Source organism: Taeniopygia guttata, chromosome 17 (assembly GCF_048771995.1).
Source record: "Taeniopygia guttata chromosome 17, bTaeGut7.mat, whole genome shotgun sequence".
Lineage (NCBI taxonomy): Eukaryota > Metazoa > Chordata > Aves > Passeriformes > Estrildidae > Taeniopygia > Taeniopygia guttata.
This window is the reverse complement of record NC_133042.1, coordinates 8,721,402-8,744,300: the sequence shown is the minus strand read 5'-3', so window position 1 is coordinate 8,744,300 and position 22,899 is coordinate 8,721,402. Positions and strand designations below refer to the sequence as shown.

General features: G+C 56.3%; 1 protein-coding gene across 2 annotated transcripts in view; it reads right to left on the bottom strand.

Moving 5' to 3' along the window:
• Positions 1–14,633, bottom strand: part of NOTCH1 (notch receptor 1) — a 40,062-nt gene extending 25,429 nt beyond the window's left edge. For both annotated transcript variants that reach the window (XM_030286584.4, XM_030286586.4), the window contains exons 1-2: positions 14,431–14,633; positions 12,820–12,901 (exon numbers count right to left, since the gene is read on the bottom strand). In XM_030286584.4, the coding sequence (XP_030142444.3) occupies positions 12,820–12,901; positions 14,431–14,488 (140 nt within the window). In that variant the 5' untranslated portion in view covers positions 14,489–14,633. The remainder of the gene's footprint in view (positions 1–12,819; positions 12,902–14,430) is intronic.
• Positions 14,634–22,899: the final 8,266 nt, after the last annotated feature.

Genomic DNA, 22,899 nt, shown 5'->3' with positions numbered 1-22,899 from the left:
TGCTCCCTCCCCTCACGGGTCCTGGAGCTCACTCACAGGCAGAGACTGGAGCTGCATTTCAAAGCCCAGCAAGCTCAGCAGATTCAGAGTCCTGGCTGCAGAGGAGAGCCTGGAGACAAGTCTCGCATGCAAAGCAAGAGATCAAAAACCAGGTGAAGAATCGGGGCAATCCAAGTTGTAGTAATTTTTCAACTCTTCCAGGTCTGGAAAGGCTGGATTCAGCAGAGCTAAGTACAACACCCAGCTTTGCTACAACCTCACCATGCAGCCACCTATTTCTCCAGGGACTAAAAACCTCTCCTAAAGCTCAGCCCAAGGAGCTGAGCTTTATTTTCTGCAAAAAGCATGAGGTGGTGTCAGGGATTGCAGGTGAGCAGACGTGGAGGATGCGACGTCCCCGCGGGCTCAGCCAGGTGAAGATCACCCTGTGGTTTTTCCTTTGGCATTTCCCAAGCCAGGGCTACCCAAACCAAACCCCAAGCAGCTCATGGAAATTAGCATAGGAGACATTAAAGCTCGGTTTTAATTACAGATAGACGTGTTGGCAGAGGACAGGGCGGGTGCTGCAGGATCAAAACAGCTCAGGAGGGCCATTAGAAAGCACCTTGGAGGCACTGAAATGTGGCCAAGCTGCCTGAGGTCCTGAGGAGCCTCTGTGAAAGCCTCAGCTAGGCCAGTGTGGTCACATCCCAGCTCCAGGCATGACCAGCACCCCATTCCCAAACGGGCAGGAATGGCTAAAAATACCCATGTGTCTCCCTCACTGTTTCCACTGACTCATTAATGGGCTGAGGAGGCAGCAAGTGCTCCATTTTAGCCACTGATGGAGGCTGATGGCATCCCCATCCCAGTGATGGCCAAGCCCTGCTCCAACACACAATTCTCCCTCTCCCAGCACCATTGCAGCAGACAATCTCACAACTCCACACTTCTGGGGGGTGTTCCACCATGGGACCAGGCAGGACAGGGGACAGCAGGCAGGACAGGGGACAGCAGGCAGGGCAGGGGACAGCAGGCAGGACAGGGGACAGCAGGCAGGACAGGGGACAGCCCCCATCGCTGTGGATGAGGGTGCTCCTGGCAGGGGTGGACACACTGATTTACACGCCCTGGGTGTCTGGCCATCCTGGTGGCTTTTTTTGTTTCTGGGGGTCAGGCAGAGGCTGGAGCTGGATTCCCACAGCACCAGGCTGGGATGTGTCTTCCCCCTCGGAATGAGCATCCGAGTGCAAACTGTGCTGGGGGGGGACACGATTAATTATGCGCTGAGCTGCCGGCCATAAATCTGCATGATTCATGGCCAGTGTGAAGGGTGATGGAGAAGGCCTTGTCCAAGGTCAGGCAGCAGTCCCTGGGGACAGCCTGGGAACAGCAACAGCGGCCCCAAATTCCCACTCTGCTCCCAGCACCAAGCCTGGGCCAAATCTGGATCTGCTCAGCACAGCCACGTGCATTTGTTGTGTCTGCTGCACATCCTTAAGGAGTTACAACCCATTGCAGCAAGGCTCCAGGAGAGCTCAGAAATCACGAGCATGAACGAGCTGCAGGATATCTGAGCCGACTGCTGCCACGGCTCCCAGCACCTCTGGCAGAGGTGGCAGAGCTGGGGTGCCCATGCCAGCCCCCCCAGCCTGTGGGTGCTGCTCTGGGTGCTCCCCGTGCGTGGCTCTGGTGCTGCCACAGCCCTTTGTTCGCTCGCTCAGCTCATGGTGCACCAGGCTTTTCCTCCAACCCACCAGCAACAGGTTTTGTGCCTCCGCAGCAATGCGGGCACTGAAAGCATCCCGAGGCAGATGTTCCTGTGACCTCTGACCCAAGACTAATGTTTTCCTTTCTGCTCTAAGCTGCCATCTGCCACGGCCAGCACAGATGACACCAGCCCGGCACGGCTCCCGCATGGCAGCACAGGGGCTTTGTTCAAATTTGGGATGCACAGCACAGGGCCAGGGTGTGTCTCAGGGGTGCTGGCTGCATGGGGGTTTTGTTCAAATTTGGGATACACAGCACAGGGCCAGGGTGTGCTGGAAGCACAGAGGATATCCTGGATGTTCTGCATGTCCTGCATCACCCCCCAGCTCACACCACCCACTGCCCTCCTGCCTGGCCACAGCGTGTCCTCCCAAGGGACGCTGAGACCGTGGCAGGGCTGGGAGTAAAACCCACTCTGGGCTTAAAATGTACAAAAAAACCCCAATAAGCAAAGTGGAAACCAGGTGTGAAAGGAAGCACATGCACGGGCTGTCCCCCGTGCCCATCCTATGGAGGGGGAGGTTCAGGGGGAGGGGATGGGGGCTGGTGGGGAGCCCCACATCCAGGCTGCCTCTTATCTGCTCTGCTATCACCTAACCTCTTCCTCACCCTCAGCTGCTGGAAGCACAAACGGCCGTGGTTGTTTTCCCCGAGGTATGAGCAGCATGGGAAAGCTGAGCAGGGCAGGCTCAGGTCTTTACTCCAGCACTGTTTTGGGGGCACTTGAGATCAATGGGACCAGGACACTCCCTGCTGCTGGGTGTAGGGTCTCCCACCACGGGGAGAGGCTGGGCTGGGGGATGCCATTCTCTGCCCCGTGGTACCTGTGACCCAGAACAGCCACCTCAGATGAGCCCCTGAGCTCAGGCAGGGCACAGAGAGGGTTCAGGACCACAAGTGTGACCTTGAGTGGTGCAGAGGGTCCCCCAGAGGCACCTTCCCACCCCCAGAGCCCCGTGCAGCAGCAAATGTGCTGCGTGACCTGTGTGTGGCTGTGCCAGCGTGGCTGGGACCCCACGGAGCGAAGCAAGTGGCCGAACGTGAGCAGGACACTCAGATTTCACATGTTTGCTGGCAACAGCTGAGGGAAGGAGATCCAGCCTGCAGGACAGCCTCCCTTAGCTGCACAACAGCCCAGAGCAGTGCAGGCTGCTCCCAGGTGCAGAGCAGTGGCACGGCCCTACACCTTTCGGGGTAACCGTCCTCCTCAGGCTGACAGGGGAACCACAGTCCTGCCCCACACCTTCCCCTGTGCCCCAGCAGCTGCACAGGCAGCAGGGAGCCTGCTTTCCATCAGGCTGCCACACACACCCCAGAGTCGCCTTTCCAGTTGTGCCAGTGGCTCCCTGCCTGGCACAGCCTGGGAGTGACACCCCAGCTCTCTCCTGAGGTTACACCCTTTCCCCTAAGACACGTTCACTCGCTGCCAGCCCAGCCAGCCCTGATCTCCCCTGGCTGCAGCATGACCAGAGAAAAGGCCAGTGCTTGGGGATATGTGTCCCTGAGAGAAGAAACCTGCTCCTTACTCCAGCTCAGTCCGTGATGCACGGAGCAGCAGGCACACACTGCTCTGCAGGACGGCTTTCTGCCCTGGAAACCTCCTGCTGACACAGGAGCACACTCTGGAGCCAGGGGAAGGCAGGGAGGCCTGGCAAACAATCCTGCTGGGCAATCAGAGCTCAGCACCCTGCTCTCCACCCCAACCTCCTCGCCTGGCATCACCAGGATCACACAGAAGGAAATGGGTGCAGAGGGACGAGGAACACTTTTGGGTGCTGCCCCGATCTCTCTGGAGCACACGGGGCTGTGGATGCTCCCTGTTCCCTGGCAGCCAGGAGCTGGGGGGCTGCTTGAGCCCCCTCTGGCTCCACACCTCACCTGCAGCTTTGCTCGGTGGCTCCTGGCACGTGTGGCTGTTAAGAAACCCAAAGGCTTCACCAGAGCTCCCAGCAGAGCCCAAAGGCACGAAGGCAGAGCTGCCCAGCTGCCCTCACCCATGTGGGGCACCCCGCCTGGCTGATGCACCCTAAAGCTGCCCCGGCGCCAGCACAGCCCCACAGAAACCTCCAGCAGCCACGACGGAGCTGCCGGTACCAAAACCCAGCTCAAGACCTCAGTGGTGGTTTTTTAAGAAGTCTCATCCAGGTCCTGCTTTATTAAACACTCTGGGACACCAGCCTGGGAAAAAAGCAGAGTTTCACACAGGGAGGTGGTTGGCAAAGCAGCAGGTTACTCCAAGTGACATCAGGTTAATAAAGCAAGAGCAGATCTCCATTCCCGTTTAATTAAAAAAGTAAACTGCAATCCCAAGTCTTTGATGTGTTTTTTTCTTCTCTTGTTCCATTTCATTTTTGACCTAGCCCAAGTCATCTAATTGAGATTTTAAGATCCAGACTTTCATCTGGAGAGAAACTAAAGGAATTCCCAAAGCTGGATATACTCCTGGACAGGAGTGGGGAAAAAAACATGCTAGGGCCCTGTTCCTCCTATGAAGGAAAAAAAAATGGCTTTGTTTCTTAAGCAGACATTAGTCAGGACAGTTTGGGAATCAAAGTTCCCATTGTAATGAAAAACAATATAATCCCATTACTAAGCAGAGTGGCCAGGCTATTCACGGGTGGTGACTGGCTACCTGGGAAGGAGCTGCCTTTCAATGCAGCTTCATTCACAACAAACATGAAAGATGTCGAAGGAAGAGCCCAAGACAAAACTCGCCTCATTCCCACCCTCAACAATGGCTGCTATGAAATATTTGTTTTCCCCAGTCGATGTTTTTTATATCCTTTGCTGGTGTGAAGCTGCACAGCCCCATTGTTTGTGGGAGCCCTGCTCACCCTGGCCCCCGCTCCTCCTCTTCAGGAGCCCATTTATGGGGTGACCACGAAGGATGTGCTTCCAGCAGAGGATCCCCAGGGAACACAGCCAGGGCTGGGGCTGGCACACGGTCCCATCACCCACCCGTGTGACTTTCCTGGGGCAGGACCCCAGCGAGCACCCACAGACACTGAAATGGCACCTGGCCCCTGTGGCATCTGAGATCACCCCCTGCAACCGCTCCCTGCCCTCTAAAAATGTTTTATTCCTTAAGCCAGCAGAAGAAAAAGTCAGAATTTGGGGGAGATCAGGAATTTCTACCTCCACAGGCTGCCCAGCACTGCCTGAAGTCTTCCCTGCCCACCCCTTTTGGGGTAGCTGCTGGTTTTCCCCCACTTTGGACCCAGCACTTGCTGCCCATGCAGGTTGAATTCCCTCTGCCGTGCTCTCAGAGCTCTGGCACACACACAGCCCCAGTGTCACCATCTCACTAAGTGATGATGGACTCCCTTTTTTCCCCCCTTTCCCCCCCAAACCAAGTTTTGGCTAAACACTGCGCTGCCCTAGAGCCAAATATGGAAAACTCCCACTCGTGACCCCACCATCCCACTCGTCTAATCCTGAACTTAAACCCCATGATTAGGATCTGAACAGCCACCAAAAGTTTAAACAAGCTAAATTTAGCCCTGATATTTATAAACAAGGAGGAGAGGGGGGTTTTGCAGAGAGCACACGGGTGCCCCGTGGCACAAAGCCAAAGAAATTCCTGCTGGGGATGTTTCAGTGGGATGGGGAGTGGGCAGAGGTGGCAATGGCCAGACAGGGATGGATCCAGCTCCCCTCAACCTCACAGCCACGAAGCTGCTGGTCTCCTTTTGCAATCAAAACTCACAGAAATAGTTATTAGCAACAAAACTCGTGCCCACTTGGCAACCATGAGACCCGAGAGCAGACGGGCATCAACTCCTGGGATCTGCATCCCGGGATTTCTGCTGGGTTTAACCAAGGAAACGGCGAGAGAGGGAGGGAAGCCTCTGCCTCAGACACCTTTTGCCAGCAGAAATCCCTGTGTCAACATGACGCCCTCGCCGAGGGAGCGGGACAATGGTGGCGGCTCTGCCCTCCGGCCGCAGCCCGCATTCCTGCCCCCCTCCCCTGGAAACCCCCCTTTTGTGGGGAGCAGCAGGCCCTGTGAAAGGGCCGTCTGTCGCCCTGCCTTTTGACTTGGAGGTCTGTGTCTAACATTTTAATAGGGGCTGGGGGCCGGGGACAGCCCCCTCCTGCTGCTCCCCCGTGGGGTCACTCTCCCAGCCCGCCCCAAAGCATCCCAGCGGACAGCCACATTCCTCCACCTGCTCCAGAGGAGCCATCCCATGGCTTCAGCATCCAGGAGTGCCTTTGGGAGGGTCTCATCCTGTTCCCCCCAAGCAGGGATGCTCCAGCAAGGCAGGAGTGCTGGGGACATGCTCTCCTCCGTGGCTGCTCGTTGATGGCAGAAAATTCCTTAAAATAAAATAAACCACGGGACACTCACAAATGCTTGATCCCCAGGCAGCGATGCCAGCAGGGAGTGTGTGGCCCTTGAGGTCCCCATCACCCCGCTGACATGGGACAGAGCAGGTGACAAAGCCAAAAGCCACAGTGCCAAGGGGGACAAGTGTGACAGGCACAGGTAGCATCACATCACACCCCACAGAGGGTGAGGAGGGACTGGCAGCAGGATGCCAAACTCAGTCCAGAGAGTAGAAGCAAAGCTGGCACTGCCACTCTCAGCCATGGTGACTTTAAATCAAGCCCAAGGCCACAGGCTCCCCACCCCTGGGTGCTCCTGTGGCACCCAACCCTCCCAGCCCACCACCACCAGCCCACTTGCCTGCAGGGTGCCCCTTCTATTAAATAAGGGCAACGTTATAGCATCATTAAAACTTAATAAATCCATTTCCCATATAAATACCATTAAATCCAGGTTTTGGGGAAGGGAATTAGGGTGAAAACTTGTTAAAAGAAAATTACTTCGGCGCAAATAAATTTTTGCAACTTGACTGAGCATGAAAGTTTCCCATTAAAATGCGACTCGGCTCCCTTTGCTGGAAATGTGCAAGAGCCTAATAACCATGGCCTAAACATTAACTGTTTAACTGGCTTTTCCAATATTAACTCCAGCCTGCCATGGGGGAAGGGGAGGACGTGATGGGTGAGTGCTTAAAGCAGACATTAATTAGGGCTGTGTGAGGGAGGCACACCCCGAGCTCGCTTCTCACCAGCGTCCTGCTCCCATGGCGCACGCTGGGATTTTGGGATTGTCCTGTGCAGGGCCATGAGCTGGACTCAATGATCCCTGTGGGCCCTTTCCAGCTCAGGGTGTTCTGTGATTCTGTGATTCCCAACAGAACTGATTTTGGGTATGGCTGGCTTTAAGCACAGCATGAACTCTGCTGCACATGAGGTGGTAGGCATGAGTTGGACTCAGTGATCATAGTAGGTGCCTCCCAACTGAAAATATTCTTTTTGGGGCCCATATATAGCTCAGTCAAACATCTCTCCCCCATCCCCAACAGCTCACAGGGGTTTTATTCCTGCATCTCTCACACCAAGCACTGAATTTACCAATGGGAGCCTCCAGCAGCATTGGGGTGCCCAGAGAAGCTGTGGCTGCCCCATCCCTGAAAGTGTCCAAAGCCAGGTTGGACAGATTTGGAGTACCCTGGGCTAGTGGAAGGTGTCCCTGCCCATGGCAGGGCGTGGAATGAGATCTTTAAGGTCCCTTCCAACCCAAACTACTCCACAGTTCCATGGTCACCCTTTTGACCACCAGCAAATTGCTTGAGATATGTGGAAACCCCAACACCATCCAGTACCACAGACCCTGCCCATGGGGGTCCTGCCAGCATGAGGAGGTGACAGGAGAGGACCTGACCCACCAGATGGGCACGAGAGGAAGGCAGAGTCCAGATGTGGGTGTCCAGGTGTGAACAGGACCATCACACCTGGCCAAATGCTCAGCACTGAGCTGCTCTACCAGGTGTTAAGCCCTGGGGAGCTCCCAGGTGGACATCTCTAACTGTCCTGGTGGCACTGGGACCAGCAGGGTGCTGCAAAGGCTTCCCAACATCACACACAGCAGCTCTGCTATAAACTCCAGCCAACACGGCCTGACCATCACACCTCTCTCCTCCTGGGTGCCTCCACTCAGAGACCCAAGAATCAAAAATCCAGCATTTCCCCTTGACACCAGAGCAGCATTTCTGTCCTTATTCCAGAACTCTGGCTGCAGCAAATCCTGGCTCACGAGGGCACCCTGCAGCAAGGCAGCATCAGGGACTGGTGGGATTTGGGCACAGCTCTGGGATGGGTGCATGCAGCACCATCCTTCAGGCAAGGGGCTCAGCACCACGTGCCACGGGCATGAGATGAGATGAAAACACCATTTGGGAAGAAGCTGGAATCATCCCAAACCATCACTTCTCCAGACTGCTGATCCTTCTAACTCTGAACACGAAGCAGAGCTGCAGGAATAGCCCAGCTTGGGCAGTGGTGAGTGAGCAGCCCCTCGGTGCTGCCCCATCCCAGGCTGCAGAAGGAGCCTGGCAGGTCCTCAAGGATACCTGCACACAGCTCTGAGTGGAACAGGGGACCCTGAACACCTTCTTGGCCACTGGGAAGAAGGCTGCACTCAACCAAGACCCCACAGCAGGTCTGCTTTCCCAGGGGGGTTTAAGTTATATCCCAGAGGCTCTTCCACCCTGCAGCCCCAACACATGGTGCAAAACCTGCACCTGGCAGCACGTTCACCACAGAGAAGTCTCCATCCAGATCCAGAGCTCACCAGCTCTCCCTAAGTGCACCCTGGGGCTACTCCCTCGTTAAACACACTGATGCTCTATAAATTTTACATTCCACTCATGTACACACGCCACCACCACTTGGGACACCAACCAACACGAGCAAAACGAGGGTCACCCCACCTCCAGGCCTGGAAAAAGCAGGTTAATTTCCAAACAATGTTATTTTAAAACTTGCTAACTGCCTCCTGATTATGTTGTCCGAGCCCTTAATTGGTGAATAGCCTGGTCCAGCAGTGACTTATACGTGTCACCCTCATGCTACATACAATAAACCATAAGAGCCTGGGAGGTGAGGCCAGGTGGGAGGTATCAGCTGGAACAAATGGACATGTTGTGGCTGCCAGCAGGAAGGAAGACAGCGAGTCAGGTGTTGAGATGGAAGAGATTTTGGTGGAATGAAACATATCCCATAGCAGGGAGTGAGTGACCTCCAGCCCCAGGGAGCAGAGCCCCGTGCACTGCTTCCCACCACCACACCATGGAAACTGAAGATGTCTCTGCTCACTGCAGATGACCTTTAAAGGTCCTTTCCCACCAAAACATTCTGTGAGCACACAGCTTCGAGTACCTGGTGGGGAATAGCCCCATGAATGTGAGGTGATGAACACTGCTGTGAGCTCCTGACCCCTCAGCATCTCCCCACCTCTCCTGCTCATCTCTGCGCTGTGGGACCCACTGAGATATCTCCTCTCAAACACATCCCGTGCTCATCACACAGAACAGCCCTTTGGCCACCACAGGTATCCATGAGAAAAACCAAGCCAAAAAACCTCAGCCCAAGCAACCAAATCCCAAGGACACAGAGCAGAAGTGAGTGGGACCACCTGAGACAACTGATAACCACCAAGACACCTTGCAGAGAGCAGAGATACAAACAGATTCTTTCAGACAAGAGCTAAACCCCCCACTGCTCTCCCAATGACCTCAGCAGCTGGGCTTGAGTTTCTATTCCACTGGAATCCGCAACAGGTGACACTTTGGTATTTTTAATCTCCCCTCTTACCCATTTCCACCTTGTTCTTTCCGAGAATGAGATCAGACTTGAAAGAGCCAACAAGAGTTCTCAACATGGCTGAATCATTGCTCGTCTACTTCTTTAAGAGCTTCCTCTGGTTGATTGTTCAACACTCCACCCTCTTCCTCTCCAGCACCGAGACTGCATTTTTTCTTTGTTATTATTTCATGGAAATAACGTTGGGTTAAAGCACATGAGAAAAACCAAACCAGAAGGAAACTTCCGCCCTTTACAATGAGATAACAATGACTGAGCAGTTGAATAACTTGAAGGGCACAGAAACTCGCGGGGCTCACATCATCCCTCTGCCTTCCTGGTTGTCTCCTGAAAGAGTTCTGAGCTAAAATAATCACCTCTTCCCACTACGGTCCCCTTCAGAATGTTTCTTCCCATGTTTCTGGCCCTCTGCCCGTGGAAGTTGGTGGTGGCAATGGGCACCAGCTCAGGAGCCACTGCCCTGGCTGAACGACAACGCTGCGCTGATTCATAAACAGAGGAAGTACTTTAGCAAGCCGACTCTTCCCCCTTTTCAGCACAAGCCCAGTGATAATTTAACTTATTCTCTCCCCCCACCATCTCTTTTGCTTCTCTGAGCAAGAGGAGCACCCAGGCACAGCTCCTCTGGCTTCCATGGTGAGAGGCTGGTGGAGCAGGGCTGGAAGCTCAGCCCTCTCTCAATGCCATCTGCTTTTAACTAGCGGAGCAAGGGAGGTCCTGGGAATAAATGTCACATGGCACCAAGAGCTAAAATCAGCCCGACTCATTTGCAGGGATGCCAGTCAAAACTAGGGCTATCCAACAGTCTAATTAGGAGCTATCACTAGAAGTCAAAAACGACCTCTTGGAAAAAGCTTCTCATTTAGTCTGGGAAAATGCCTTAGTCCAAGGCGAGAGCCTTTTCTGGAATGCCAGAGCTCCCCAGCACCACGGAACCTCACGCCAAGCCCCACAGCAGCCACCAGCTCCAGCCTGGACCTTTCAAAGCTCCAGCTCTGGGACAAAACCACACCAAAACCTTCAGCTGGGGTCTGTGCAAGATCCACAAAACTGCTGCTGCTCTGCCTGTGCTGAAAGACCTGAATAACCCTGCCAAGATGGGAAGCAGCTCCAAAGGAGCCTAATTAGGGTGCTTCTGCCTCAAGCCCACCAATCCAATGCTCGGTCCCTCCATTCAATTAAAGCCCTGCGTGTCCTGCACCGCCTGGCAAAGGGACAAGCAAGATAAGGCACCTGGAGCTTTACAAACTATCCCTGTAAAATAACAAAAAGCAGAGAAAGCTCCTGCTCTCCCACCAGAGGCTCCCTTTCCGTAGCAGGGCTGATAACCCGGGGTTGGAGTTATCAGAGTCGGCTCCACGTAACCCAACGAGCTCCGTCCCGCCACAAGCGCCGGGACACTCGTCCTCTGGAGCAGCATCCCCCTTGTACACTATTTATTTCACTCCACTTTCTAATTGGATTTGTGGGGGCAGCACAAAGGGGCTTTATGGCCAAACTTTGTTAAGTGCCAGGCCGAGCAGAGATGTGGCCAGCAGCCAAAATGGTGCATTTCACGCAGGCGCCAAAGGGCAGTGCCAAGCTTTTCTGCGTCTGGTATCTCGTGCTCCTGGCTCTGCTTTGTTTAAGAAGCCTGGAAGCAAAGCTCCTCGTCAAGAGATATTCAAACAAAGTGAAAAACCAGGATTTTGCAAGTTGCTATCAGGTAACTTGGGAAGTTGCACCTCCTTCAGTCTGGCTGTGCCCCCATCGCCCTGCACGGGACAAGAGCTTTAACACACCCAGAGCACACACCTTGTGCTCCTGCAAAAATAACTCACGCACGCTCACAAAGTATCTGCAGCCAAGAGAGAAGTGGTTATTCACAGCCAGCAACCAAGAACTTCTTTAAAGTTAACTTTTTCTCCTAAAAAAAAAAAAACTATCCACCCCGAGCCTACTTTGGAGGCTCCTCCAAATAGAGCTCGCACACATCAGATCTAATTAGATTCCATCACCATCTGCACATGAAATGTAAATCAGGAGTTGCAGAGACTTAAGAAAAAAAAGGAAAGAATGACCACAAGGAAAAGGAGGGGTGTAAGGTTGGGGAGGGGGTGGAGGGTTGGGCATTCTGGGAAGCCATACATGATTAGTCACACAGCATTAATCTGCCTCCCTTAACAATAGCTGCCGAATTTCGACCGAATCCCAGCTGTCGCTCTTTGAATGAAAGAAAACAAGATTTAGAGCGTCAAGCGTTGGTAAGGGCTTCTGTGCAAAAAAAAGTGGCGTGCATTCATTAGTGCCTCACAAAAGGACCCAGCCTTTGTCCATTAAATTGCTCATGTGCCTGATTGATTTGCTGATTTATTTGCACCAAAGGGTTGGGGGGCTTAGCTTGGAGAAGGGGGCGGGAGGTGCCCGGCTACTGGGCAGAGTAACGGCACCCAGGCGGATTTGCAAAAAAGCAACACACATTGTCAAGGGAAACTGCCATTCAACAGGTTGGGATTGGAAATGCCTTCAGGTTCCTCCGCAGAGGACTTCCTATTTGGAAATTTGGGGTGGGTGGGAACGTCTCCCCGCCTGCTCACAGCTCAGGCCACGTTCAACAGGCAGAGGGGAAATCTGGCCGGAAAACAGAGCCTTGCCCATTCACATTTCTTTTATGGAATAGTTTTTAAAAAGGAGCTGGAGTCTTATTCATTTCTCTTGGTTATTGTTCCCTGGGAGCCTGGAGTGAATCGGCCATCGCTGCGGTGGGTCGGTTGGTCCTTCAAAGAGTCCCAACGCTTTACACATCCGTTTTCCCCACAATCAGCTTGGAGAAAGACCCAGTCTGGGTGCCAGGTCCCACCAGGAACGCCAGGCTAGACCACAGCTTGGCACCAGCACTGGCAGGGCTGCAGGAGGAGGTGCCCTGCTCCCCTGGCGATGCCTCATCGGCCCACAGACACCACTGGGGCAGCTCCAGCAGCCAGAGCCATGCCATGGAACCTCTCTTGAGTGTTTACTGGAGATGTAGTAGTCACCCTAGAGTGCAAGGGACTGAAAGGCAGTGCTTCAGGGCCAGGAGGGAGTAGCTGGAAAACAGACAGACAGACAGCCTCGCTCCCCACCCGACGGTCCAAGGAGCGCCGCGGGCTGGCCCTACCTCCTGCTCCATCAGCAGGGCAGTCTGCATAGGCTAACACCAGCAAAACATGGCCCTTTGCCCATGTTTTTCCACCCAGCCAGGAACAAAGCCCGATCCTGCCAAACTCGCGGTGACTCCTACACAAGCAGGTTATTCTTGCCACTCAAGGAAAGAAAACGCATCTTGCCCTATTAAATCCAGAGCCTTCAAAGCAAAGTCAACATGCATGTCAATAGCTTTGGTCGGGGGAGATGAAAATCCTCTGGCTGTTCCATACTTACTGGCACACCTCCGTCCCGTTGGGAAAAGTTTCACACTTGCCCCCGTTGAGGCAGGATTCGGCAAGCTGCGAGCACCGTAAACCTGCAAACAGAGGGACAGCATTAGCCACAGCTCAGGGCCCTGGTGGCAGCAGGGGGGCTGCATCCCCTGGTGTCACCCGGGCTGGGGACAGGCTTGCTGAGACCCCCAGACCCCCTGTGCCTGCACAGCCTGGTGAGGTGTGGTCCAGCACCTGGCAGCCCTCACCCGCAGGGTGATGGACGGGGCAGGGACTGCGCGGCCCCTGTGCTGAGAGGCTCACCTAAAAATAAACCCAGGGTGGGTTTGAGGGTAGTATCTGCCTGCTCCTCCAGCAGCAGGACTGACAGAGAGAAACCCCAGATCAGGCCCTTGACTGACAAATGCCATTTGGGAAAAAACATCCAGCCCGAGGCCCATGAGTTACCATCAGCCCAGTAACGAAATGAGTCGCCCGTCATAACTTGCTATGAGTAAAGGTTTCATTGTCTGCCCTCAGAGCCAAATTCTGCAGAGTTACCACAGCAACTCGCTGAAAGTACCAGAATCGCTTCCGATTTCCACCCCGGCTCGCTCTTCCCCTTCTCTGCCCGCTCGCTCGCTCTTCACGGTAACTGGTTCTGCGACACGCGTGTGCACCCGGGGCAGTTTCACATGGAGCGGCTGCAGCTCCTCACCGCCACCGCCACAACCCAGAGCCTGTCCCGGACGAGCCCACGCTGCCCGGGGTCAGCCCGCTGGGGCTCCGTGTCCAGGGCACACGGACTGGGGCACCGGGGACCGCTCCGGCCGGCCACAACTTTCTGCAAACTTCGCCTCCGACGGCTCCAAGCCCTGCTGCGGCAGCAGCACCGCTGCCTTCGCTCCCCAAAATCCTCTCAGGGCTCTCCGGAGGGGGCTATACTAGCTCGGTCCCGGGGCAGGGGGCACTACAAGGTCCGGACCCCCCGGTATGGGCTGCTCCCCACTCCGTCCCGCACCCCCGGCCGCTTTAGGGGCTCTTTGCCCGTGCCCCGACCCGCTGCCCCCGACGGTCGCGCAGCGCTTTGCGGCGAAGCACCCGGACCAGCCCCGGGGGACCCCGACTTTCAAGAAACAGGAAACCGAGAAAAATTTGCAAAACGGTCAAAAGCTCTCGCAGAACAGCAGCAGGAGCGCGGCCGCCCTGCGCGCCCCTCCGCCGGGCCGAGCCCCGGCTCCCCCCGGCCCCGAGCGCCTCCTTCGGGGCACCGAGCCCCGCCGCGCTGCCCCGAGCTCCGGCCACCCCCGCGGGGCTCAGCTCCGCTCTCCCAACACGGTTCCGGTCCCGCTGGCAGCGAGCTCCGGCTCTCCCGCAAGAGCTGAGCCCAGTCCCGGCGCATCCCGCCGCACCGAGCCCCGGTTCCCACGAGGACCCCCCCCCACCCCCGAGGGCGCCGCGCTCCGGTCCCGCCGCAGAAGCCGAGTCCCGGTTCCCACGGGAACCTCCCGGCCCGGAGCCCCCGACGGCGCCGGGCTCCGGTGCCCGCCGTGCCCCGCCGGGCTCCGGTGCCCGCCGCTCCCGGCCCCGCTCCCGGCAAACTTCCTGCGGGGCCCGCGGCGGCGGCCCTCACCTCGCGTCAGGGCGGGCAGCAGGAGCACCAGGAGGCCGGGCGCCAGGAGCCGCTCCATCCCGCTCTGCTCCCGCCGCTCACAGCCGCATAGATCCGCGGGGCCTCGGCCGAGCCGAGCCGAGCCGAGCCGAGCCGGTGCCGGTGCGGGTCCGCGCCGCCCCGCCGGGAGCCCCAAACACAGCGCGCCCGAGCGCAGCGACTCCGAACGCGGCGCCTCCCGCGGCTGCTCAGCCCCGGCGGGCCGGGCCGGGCGGCGGGGGGCGGGACGGGACCGTGCGGGGCGGGCCGGGCGCCACGGGACGGGAGGGGATGGGACGGGACGGCCGAGACGCTCCTCCCTGCCCAGCCCGGGGGGCCGCCGCTGGGAGCCCCCTTCCCTCCACGGAGCGTCCCCGAGTGGGACGCGAGTGCGGCTGTGGGGTCCGCGCAGCCCCCACGGGCAGCCGCGTCCCTCCGTGCAGCCACCGCACAGCCCCGGTGCAGCCCCCCGTGTGCAGGCACGGATGCACCGGGTGCAGCTCCTTCTCTCCGTGCAGCCACCGCACACCCCCGGTGCGGCGTCCCCCTGCAGTCCCCCAAACCCTGCAGGGCAGGTCCCCCATTCCCAGTGCAGCTCCAGCACAGCTCTCACCTGCAGCCACTACAGAGTCCCAGCGCAGCTCTGGACACCTGCATGCAACCCCCACAAGCAGCCCTGCATTTCCCCAGTGCAGCTCCGGACACCCCCAGTTCAGCCCCCACGCCAGTATTGATGCAGCTTTCCCCCATGCACACCCTGCATAATCCCAGTATTGCTTCTCCATGGTCCCAGTGCAGCTCCTGTACATCTTCCCCAGTGCAGCCCCCCAGCCCCTGCACAGCCACTGAGCGATCACAGGAGGCCCCAGGACCAGCCTGGCTCACGGTGTGTCCGTGCAAACCACGGGCACAAGCCACGGGACACACGGGAATGGGGTGGTTGTACCATCCCCTGGTACTGGGATGATGGGTCAGGGACTGAGATTCCCCTGGTACTGGGAAGAGCAGTGTGGGGATCCCCCCTGACCCCCAGCAGGGCTCAGGTGTGCGCAGGTACGCAGAGCCCTTTCCCACCCAGCTCCCCCACAGGTGCAGGCAGCTGGGTCGGATGTTGTTTGTTTTGCACTGTGAACTCATGAACTCCCAGGCAGAGCCTGGCCAGCCCCGTGCACCACATCCACAAACAAACAAACATTCTGGGAGAAACGGGGAAGCCAAACCCAAGGAGCAGCCCCACAACCCCCACATGTGTGCAGCTTTCCTGTTAGAGCGGTGACAAGGTTCCCTGTGCCCTCATCCTCAGAGCCCCACTCCTGCCCCAGCTGCCACGGGGCCACAGCCAAGCATGGAAAACCAAGCTGGAGTGCCTCACCTAAAATTCACGCAGGCCTTGAGCCCAGGGCAGGTTGAAGCCCTTAACTGGTGTTTGTGGGTGTCTCCTGCAAGCAGTGGCTGCAGGGGATGCTCAGGGCTGTACTCACAGAGTGCCACTGATGGGAACAGCCCGTGTGAGGGTGCTTAAAAATGATGTTTCCTCATGGGGCTTTGGGGGCCCAGTGCCTGCAAAAGTAGGGAGCAAAAACTCAGTGTGGAGAGTTTGGGCTACCAGCTCTTCCAGGGATGTGGGTACTTAAATCCCACTGGACTCTTTTGTCTACATCAAGAGCTGTTGAAGGGTATTGGATGGTGCTTTTACAGCTCCCAAACACGAGGACAGGGAGGGATGGCTGCCGGCCTCTGGCTGAAAGCTTGGGAAAGAGGAAGGGGAAGGAGGGTCGGCAATGGGTTAATGGGAAGGAGGTGACACTGTGATCATCTGTGTCTCTCATCTCAGGGTACCTCTCCACCAGCCCCCGGGCTCATCCCATCCCATGCCAGCCCTGCTGTTATCCCACTGCTTCCTGTTGTAAACTATTTCCAGAGCAAGTGTGAAACAATTAAACAAACCGAAGGGCAGAGTCTGCTCCCCAGATCAAAGGCGTGAGCCCTGCAGCGGTACCTCGCTGGCTCCCGGCTCCCTCCTTCCCTGCTCCTCTGCCTTCCCCACTCTGGGCTCCAAAGCAGTGCCCTGATCAGGGCTGGGGAGCCAGGGCCACGGTGCCACTCGGGGCCAGGTGCCACTGGAAGCTGGAGCCTTGAACAATTCCAGAATGTGGGTGCTGCCTGTTCTATCCTCCCCGCAGACACAAGTAGGGTGACAACTGGGCAGTGGGATGTGACCCCCGCCTGTGCCACCACAACCTTGTCACCATCCTCAGCCTCATGCAGAGGTGCAAGGACAGCCTGAGGTTCCTCCACTTGGGCATCCTTAGAGATGGAGACTTTGTGCTCTTTGTCCCCCCTCTCCGTCAGAGTCCCTGGAGCAGGGAGCATCCCAGCTCTACCTGCCTGGAAATACCGGCCGAAGCTTTGCCCGGGCTTGTTCCCCATGTGCAGAAAGCACTCTGCGTTCAGCTCAGCTGCGCTCTGGGACTTGATCCCTGAGACTTCAGAGAGACCCCCCTGCCCCTCTGGACCACCGTGGGCATGCCAGGGGACACGGGGCTCTCAGGGTGCCACACCTGTGCCACCTGGGGATGGAGAGGTGGCGATGCTGAGGGATGTGCAGCGTGGTGCAGACCCTGGATAGCCGATAGCCGTGTGTCCCAGGCTGCTCCTGGAGCTGCTGGGCTGGAAGGACACATGGGAAGCCAGGAGTGAGCCTGGCCCTGGGTTTCCTCCGTGGCTGGAAGGGTCTGTGTGGTGTCCACAGCATAAACACAGCCAGACCGGGCGTGCGGCCGCGCAGCCGCGTCGCCTCGTCCCCCAGCACAGAAGGTCAAATACATCTATTTATTGCCATCACCCTGGGGCTCTGTGACCCTGCAGCTCTGGGGCTCTGCTTGGGGAAAAGGCTCTGCCGGGAGGGAGCTAAAAGGGTCCTCTGCGGTTTCCCATGGAAGGCTGAACACGAGGATGGCTCCTCCAGGCAGGCGCTGCTGCGAGAGGTCCTGCTTTAATCTGGTTCCATCCTTCCCCTGGTACTGAGGGATCTGCTGCAAGATCCTCGTGGGGAACCTCCTCAAGTTTCCTTCTCCCAGACGCCTCCTCCAGAGACTCCTACCAGCAAAAGTAAAAAAGGGAGGAAGGCAGGAGTCAGTGCTCAGCATAAATCTTTTTGCAATGAGAGGTGAATAAGACATAAATCCAAAGAAACTTCTTCTTTTGAGTGGTCTTCAGGGGTTAAAAATAATGGGATTTTATGTCCTTTTAAAAATAGTGTTTGTAAAAGGCTTTAATAGAAACCTTGGCAACTGTCCATGTGATTAGTGATTTAAAAACATGAAACCTCCACACATGTTTAAAAGTTTTAATAAGTTAAAATTAAATGAGTGAAACTCTGGGAATATTTTTTTGTTACTGCGAGCTAAGAAAATCATGTCCGTTAAGCAAAACTTAATACAAATATAAACAGGTAATGCACATCTGTAAATTATTTTCATGTCTCCAGGGGCTGGAAAAAAACCTAAGTGAGACCAGCATTCTTATATATATTTTGCCTTGACAGCTCAGGAAAAAATTTGCCAAAAACCAGAGTTAGAGCACTGGGCTGGCGTGGGAAAGTTGGTTTAGTGAGAAATTTGCCCGAGGCTATTTAAATAAAAACAGGCGTTTTTCTTTAATGGCAAATGCCTGTTAAATACAACCAACGCGGCTTCCAATTGCCTGAGTAACTTGTGTGCCTATTCCTTCTTGACACTTTCATCTCTTTATCATCACAATCAATATTTTGCTCTTATACCTTTGGTGCAATAAAAATAAGACTGATAAGGCAGACATCAAACTGGATCTCTCCTGCTTTCCCCACCGTGCTTGGCTTGGCATTGCTCTGCTGCCTGGATTTTGGAGCAGCAAGGAGGGTTAGCCCTCCTCATGCTGGTACATGCACCCCCACCCTCCCTCATGCTCTGAAAAAAACGAATTTTTAGTAATTAAGCGTGAATCAAAGCAGGTAGAGCATCCTGGAAAGTCTGAGCAGATAAAAACGCACTGGTCATGGAGTCTGTGAGGTAAAACTATCCCCAAACTTCTCCATAATGGGATTAAGGCATAATTTTCTGGGGCACTAGAGAAAAGAGGTCGGATTTGCAAGAATGGTCTAAATCTTGATTTGTTTTAATCTTACCTTTCTTAAAGAGCTGAGTGGAAGATTGTGCCTGGACAATCACAGGTTAAATCCCACTGTGCCATCCCTCTGCCACAGTGCTCTGGCAGCATGTGCCCATGGAGGATGACTTTCCTCCCAGTGGTGCAGTGGGATTTGGTCCCATCAGGATGTCCAGAGCTGGGATGGGACAAGGGACAATCAGTCCTTGCTGCCATGGGCAGAGATTGGTGCCATGTGTGTCCCTGCCCTGGCACGGCTGCCACACGGGGCTTGGCACCCGTGGAGTTTTCCTCCTCACGGGCTGCTGAAACTGGTTTTAATTGCAGGGTTGCTCCTGGCCATCATTTCTCAGTGTGTAAAATCTGCTCAGGAGCTCTCAGCCAGGGATTAGTGACAGGCAGGGGGACGTCCCCAAGGAGCAGCTTTGCCTGCACCGTTTGTACCTGGGTGAAAGGTGCTGCTGTGGAATTGCACTATAAAATCTGTGTCACATTTAAAATAAAATGTCTTTATGGGCTGTGAGGGGAGAGCAGGTGCTGGGCAGGCATTGCTCAGCCTGGCCCTGGCCCCTTGGTCCCTGTGCTGTTCCTATCCAGCTCCATAAAACAACTGAAACATTCTCTGTTGTGTAAACAGAGCCTGGTGGGGTTTATGGAGCTGCGAGTGACAATGTGCTTGTCCCTGTGCTTGTCCCCAGGCCCGTCCCAGCCCACATGGGCTGCTGGAAATGCAGTTCTCCCTGTCCCCTGGGGCATATCCCTGTTCTCCCCATGCTTGTTCATGCCTTTGTCTGCACCCTGGTGCTGCAGACCCTGCGTGTCCCCTCTCCTGTCCCTTGATTCCTCAGAGTGTCACAGACACCCAGCTCAGCGATGGGGCAGCTCTGCACCCACCTGCTCTCACCCACAGACGAGATGCAGGGGGTCACCCCGACTCTCTGGAGTGCAGACCCCAGCCCAGATTTGTCCTGGTCTTTGGGACATGTGGGACACATTTGTATTGCACGTGCATCTTCCTGCGAGGCCATCTGTTCTTGGCCTTTTCTTCCATTCCCCTTTCCCTGCCGAGGCAGTTTGCATCACCTCAGCAAATAAATTGCTCACCAGCGTGTGTGGAAGGGCCAGGATTAAACCTCCTCTGATATCTCCGTTAAATAATCGAAAACCATCGCTCACAGCAGTGAAAACCCAAGCGTGATTCTCTGTGCACAAGCCCGGGCATGAACCTGATACTGGATTTCTGGACTGTGGTGCAATGCCACGCTCATCCAAGTCACGCTGGCATCCCCGCAGTTTCACCCGGCTCTGTGCTGCTGGGATTTGCCTCTCCTCTTTCTTGAGGGCACACGCTCAAGAAAAACGTCATGCCATGTGGACACTCGCCCCGCAGAGGTTTCGGGCAGGTTTTCTGGGAGACATCACTCCCAGAGATCTGGGTGTGCCCCTTCTCGCTCTGCTGCTCCGGGGGGCTCCCTGCAGGGTCCTGGGGTGCCACTGATACCAGCACAGAGTTTCAGGGGCACTTCAGTGCCAGCTCTGTTCTCACAGCTCTGGGATTTGGGACTCCTGTGTTGGGATGAAGACAGCTGAAATTCTTAAGCGATTACAAAAAGAGATTAAAAAAGGATTTTCTGCACCCCAGCCTTTGCTGATGCTCCATTCCTGGGCACTCCCACCCACCGCCTCCTCTTTCCTTCCTCGTGGAAATGGGAAGACTGGGAGATGTTTCTCTTTCCAGCACGGCTGCAAAGCAGTCCTTTGCCCCCTGAAACACGCACAGGGAGGACCACACATCCCCTGCACTGATGCAGGGTGTGCTGGGCTGTTGCAGGCGCAATGACAGCCCCATGCTGGGGTGGTGGGAGTGCTCCTTTGTCCCCCCCAGCCACGGCTGGGCACATGTGTGAGGGCTGCTGTCGGGGAACGCTTCCCACCCAGCTCTGACCTTGGTGCCTCCCAGCAAAAACACCTCCTGGAGAGGGGCCAAACACAATAGCCAGTTCCTTCTACTCCCTTCCTTCCCAGGCAGCCACATTATCACAGGGCTCGGCCGCGAATCAAAGCCAGGCACACGAAGACGGGAACCAGGAGAAATCAGCCCAAAGATGCCATTTCCTCCCGGAGAGCAGCGGCTGCAGGGCACCAGAGCCACCCGTGCTATCACAGGGTGTCCCATCACAGCCTGGCAGGGAGGGAAGACCCCTGCAAACCATTCTTGGGGTACCCAGGAGCCGCAGGAAACCCCATCACGCCCAGAGCTGTGCCACAGCAGCTCCCGTGGTGCCGGCTGCGGGGCTTTGGTGGTGCCACAGCTGCTTCCAAAGGGTTTGGAGGAGCCCCAGAGCCCATTCCCAGACCTCTGCTCACGGGCAGCTCTACGTGAGCGATTTCTTTCCCAGAAAATCACTGTGTGGGTTTTCACAGAATCATAGAAATGCTGAGTTGGGAGGGACCCGTCAGGATCATGGAGTTCTGTTCCGGACCCTGCGCACGATACCGTGAGAGATGGTATCAAAGGCTTTGCTGAAGTTCACAGCGATTACATCTCCTGGCTTTCCTAGACAGCTTTTTAGCTGTAGGCTGAAAAACAAATTTACCAAGAAGTCCCTGTGATGCCATAACCCTTTGTCTCCCCTTCACGGGGAGAGGTCACTGCTGTTCGGCGAGGCTGCTGCCCCTCAGCGGGATGGGGGGCTCGGGGTTCCCCCATCCGAAGCCCGGGGCACGGGCTGGGAACCAGGAGATGCCAGCAAGGTGCGATCCCTCCCCTGCCACCCCGAGCCACCGACTTCAAAGCCCGGGCACCTTTCAAATGCAGCAGCTCCCGCACAGGGCGGGGAGACTCCCAGCCGGGGAGGAAGCAGGGACTGCAAGAGGGGAAGAAACCACACGCAGCTGCACCCCAGGATGGATGGGACCGAGCCCCTGTCCCCAACACATGGGGACAAGGTGATGCTGCCTGGTGGGACCCACATGCCACCACCAGCTCCCCACCCTGGCAGCGTTCTGTGCCTTGGCACAGCTGGGCTGGGCTGGTGCTGTCACCCGGACTTTGGAGTGCAGAAGCTGCCGAGGGTGGTGGTGTCCTGCTCTGGCACCTCTCTGAGCCGTGCCCCTGTGGCACTTGGGCTCTGGCAAGGCCTGGCTGGAGGCACGGCCCTGCCCCACGGAGCAGGGAGCTGCGGGACGATGCTCCCACGGATGTCCAGCAGCATAAACACATCAAAGCGTGTCCTGATGGCAGCGAGTAAACAGGAAGGGACAGAAAGACAAACACGGCTCCTCGCAACTGGCGGGGGAGAAAAACAACTCTCTCTCCAGGCGGGAGAAGGTTTGCTGCCCGCTCAGCTGTGACCCCGTGGAGAAATGAGCCAAATGAGCCAAATGGGCCAAATGAGCCAAAAGGGTTTGGGGCCACCTGCTCCAAATGCTGTTGGGTGGGTGCTGCGGGGGGCTGAGCCCTGCCAGGAGGGCTGCAGGCGTTGTGGATGTTGTGCCCAAGTGCCTCTTGCTGCCCCTACACACCAGGGCATCGTGCTCAGTGCTCTGAGCAAAGTGGATTTAGGAAAACTGCTGGAGACAGGCTGAGTGGGATGGTGGCAGCACGGGGTGCTGCAGGCTGCTGCCTCACCCGCTGCTTCCCTGGAGCCCAGACCGGTTCCCAGGGCTGCCCCACAGGGCTGTGCCGGGATCCCTAATGGGATTAAGGGCCTCCTTGCCGGTCATCCCATCCTAATCCTGCTGGGAGGCGAAAAGTCAGGCTGGGACAAAAGGCATTAGCTGTCTGCGCCTGGCCGTGGCCGCTGACTTGTGTGCTGGTGCTGGGGCCGGGGAGCAGCCACAGAGCCCTCACTGCTGCCATGTGGGTGGTCACAGCCACTGGCCAATGCCCTGGACACTGCTGGGGACACCGCTGGGGACACACGGGGACCCCAACCATGCTGGCACGGGACGTGGGAGCGCGGCGCTGGCACGGCTCCGCTGGGCGTCAGTGGGATGAGCTGATTCACTGCTCGGAGCAGCTGCTGTCCAGCAAAGTTCCTGTTTTCCAGTGAAATCCCTAACTCCATGCCTGGAACAAACAAATGGGAGCGGAGCAGGTGCCTGTGTGCAGGGTAGCTGCAAGGGCACAGCCTTGGCTGGCTGTTGAAAACACAAACTCCAGAGCTGGACTGGTCCACAGTCAGAAACTGAGGAAACAACTCAAAACCATCCCCTTTCCAAAGAAACCCCAGATTCAGGGGTTTGGGAGGGAGTCAAACCCTCCTGCTTTGGGGCATGGGACAAAGTGAAAAGGTGAGAAAA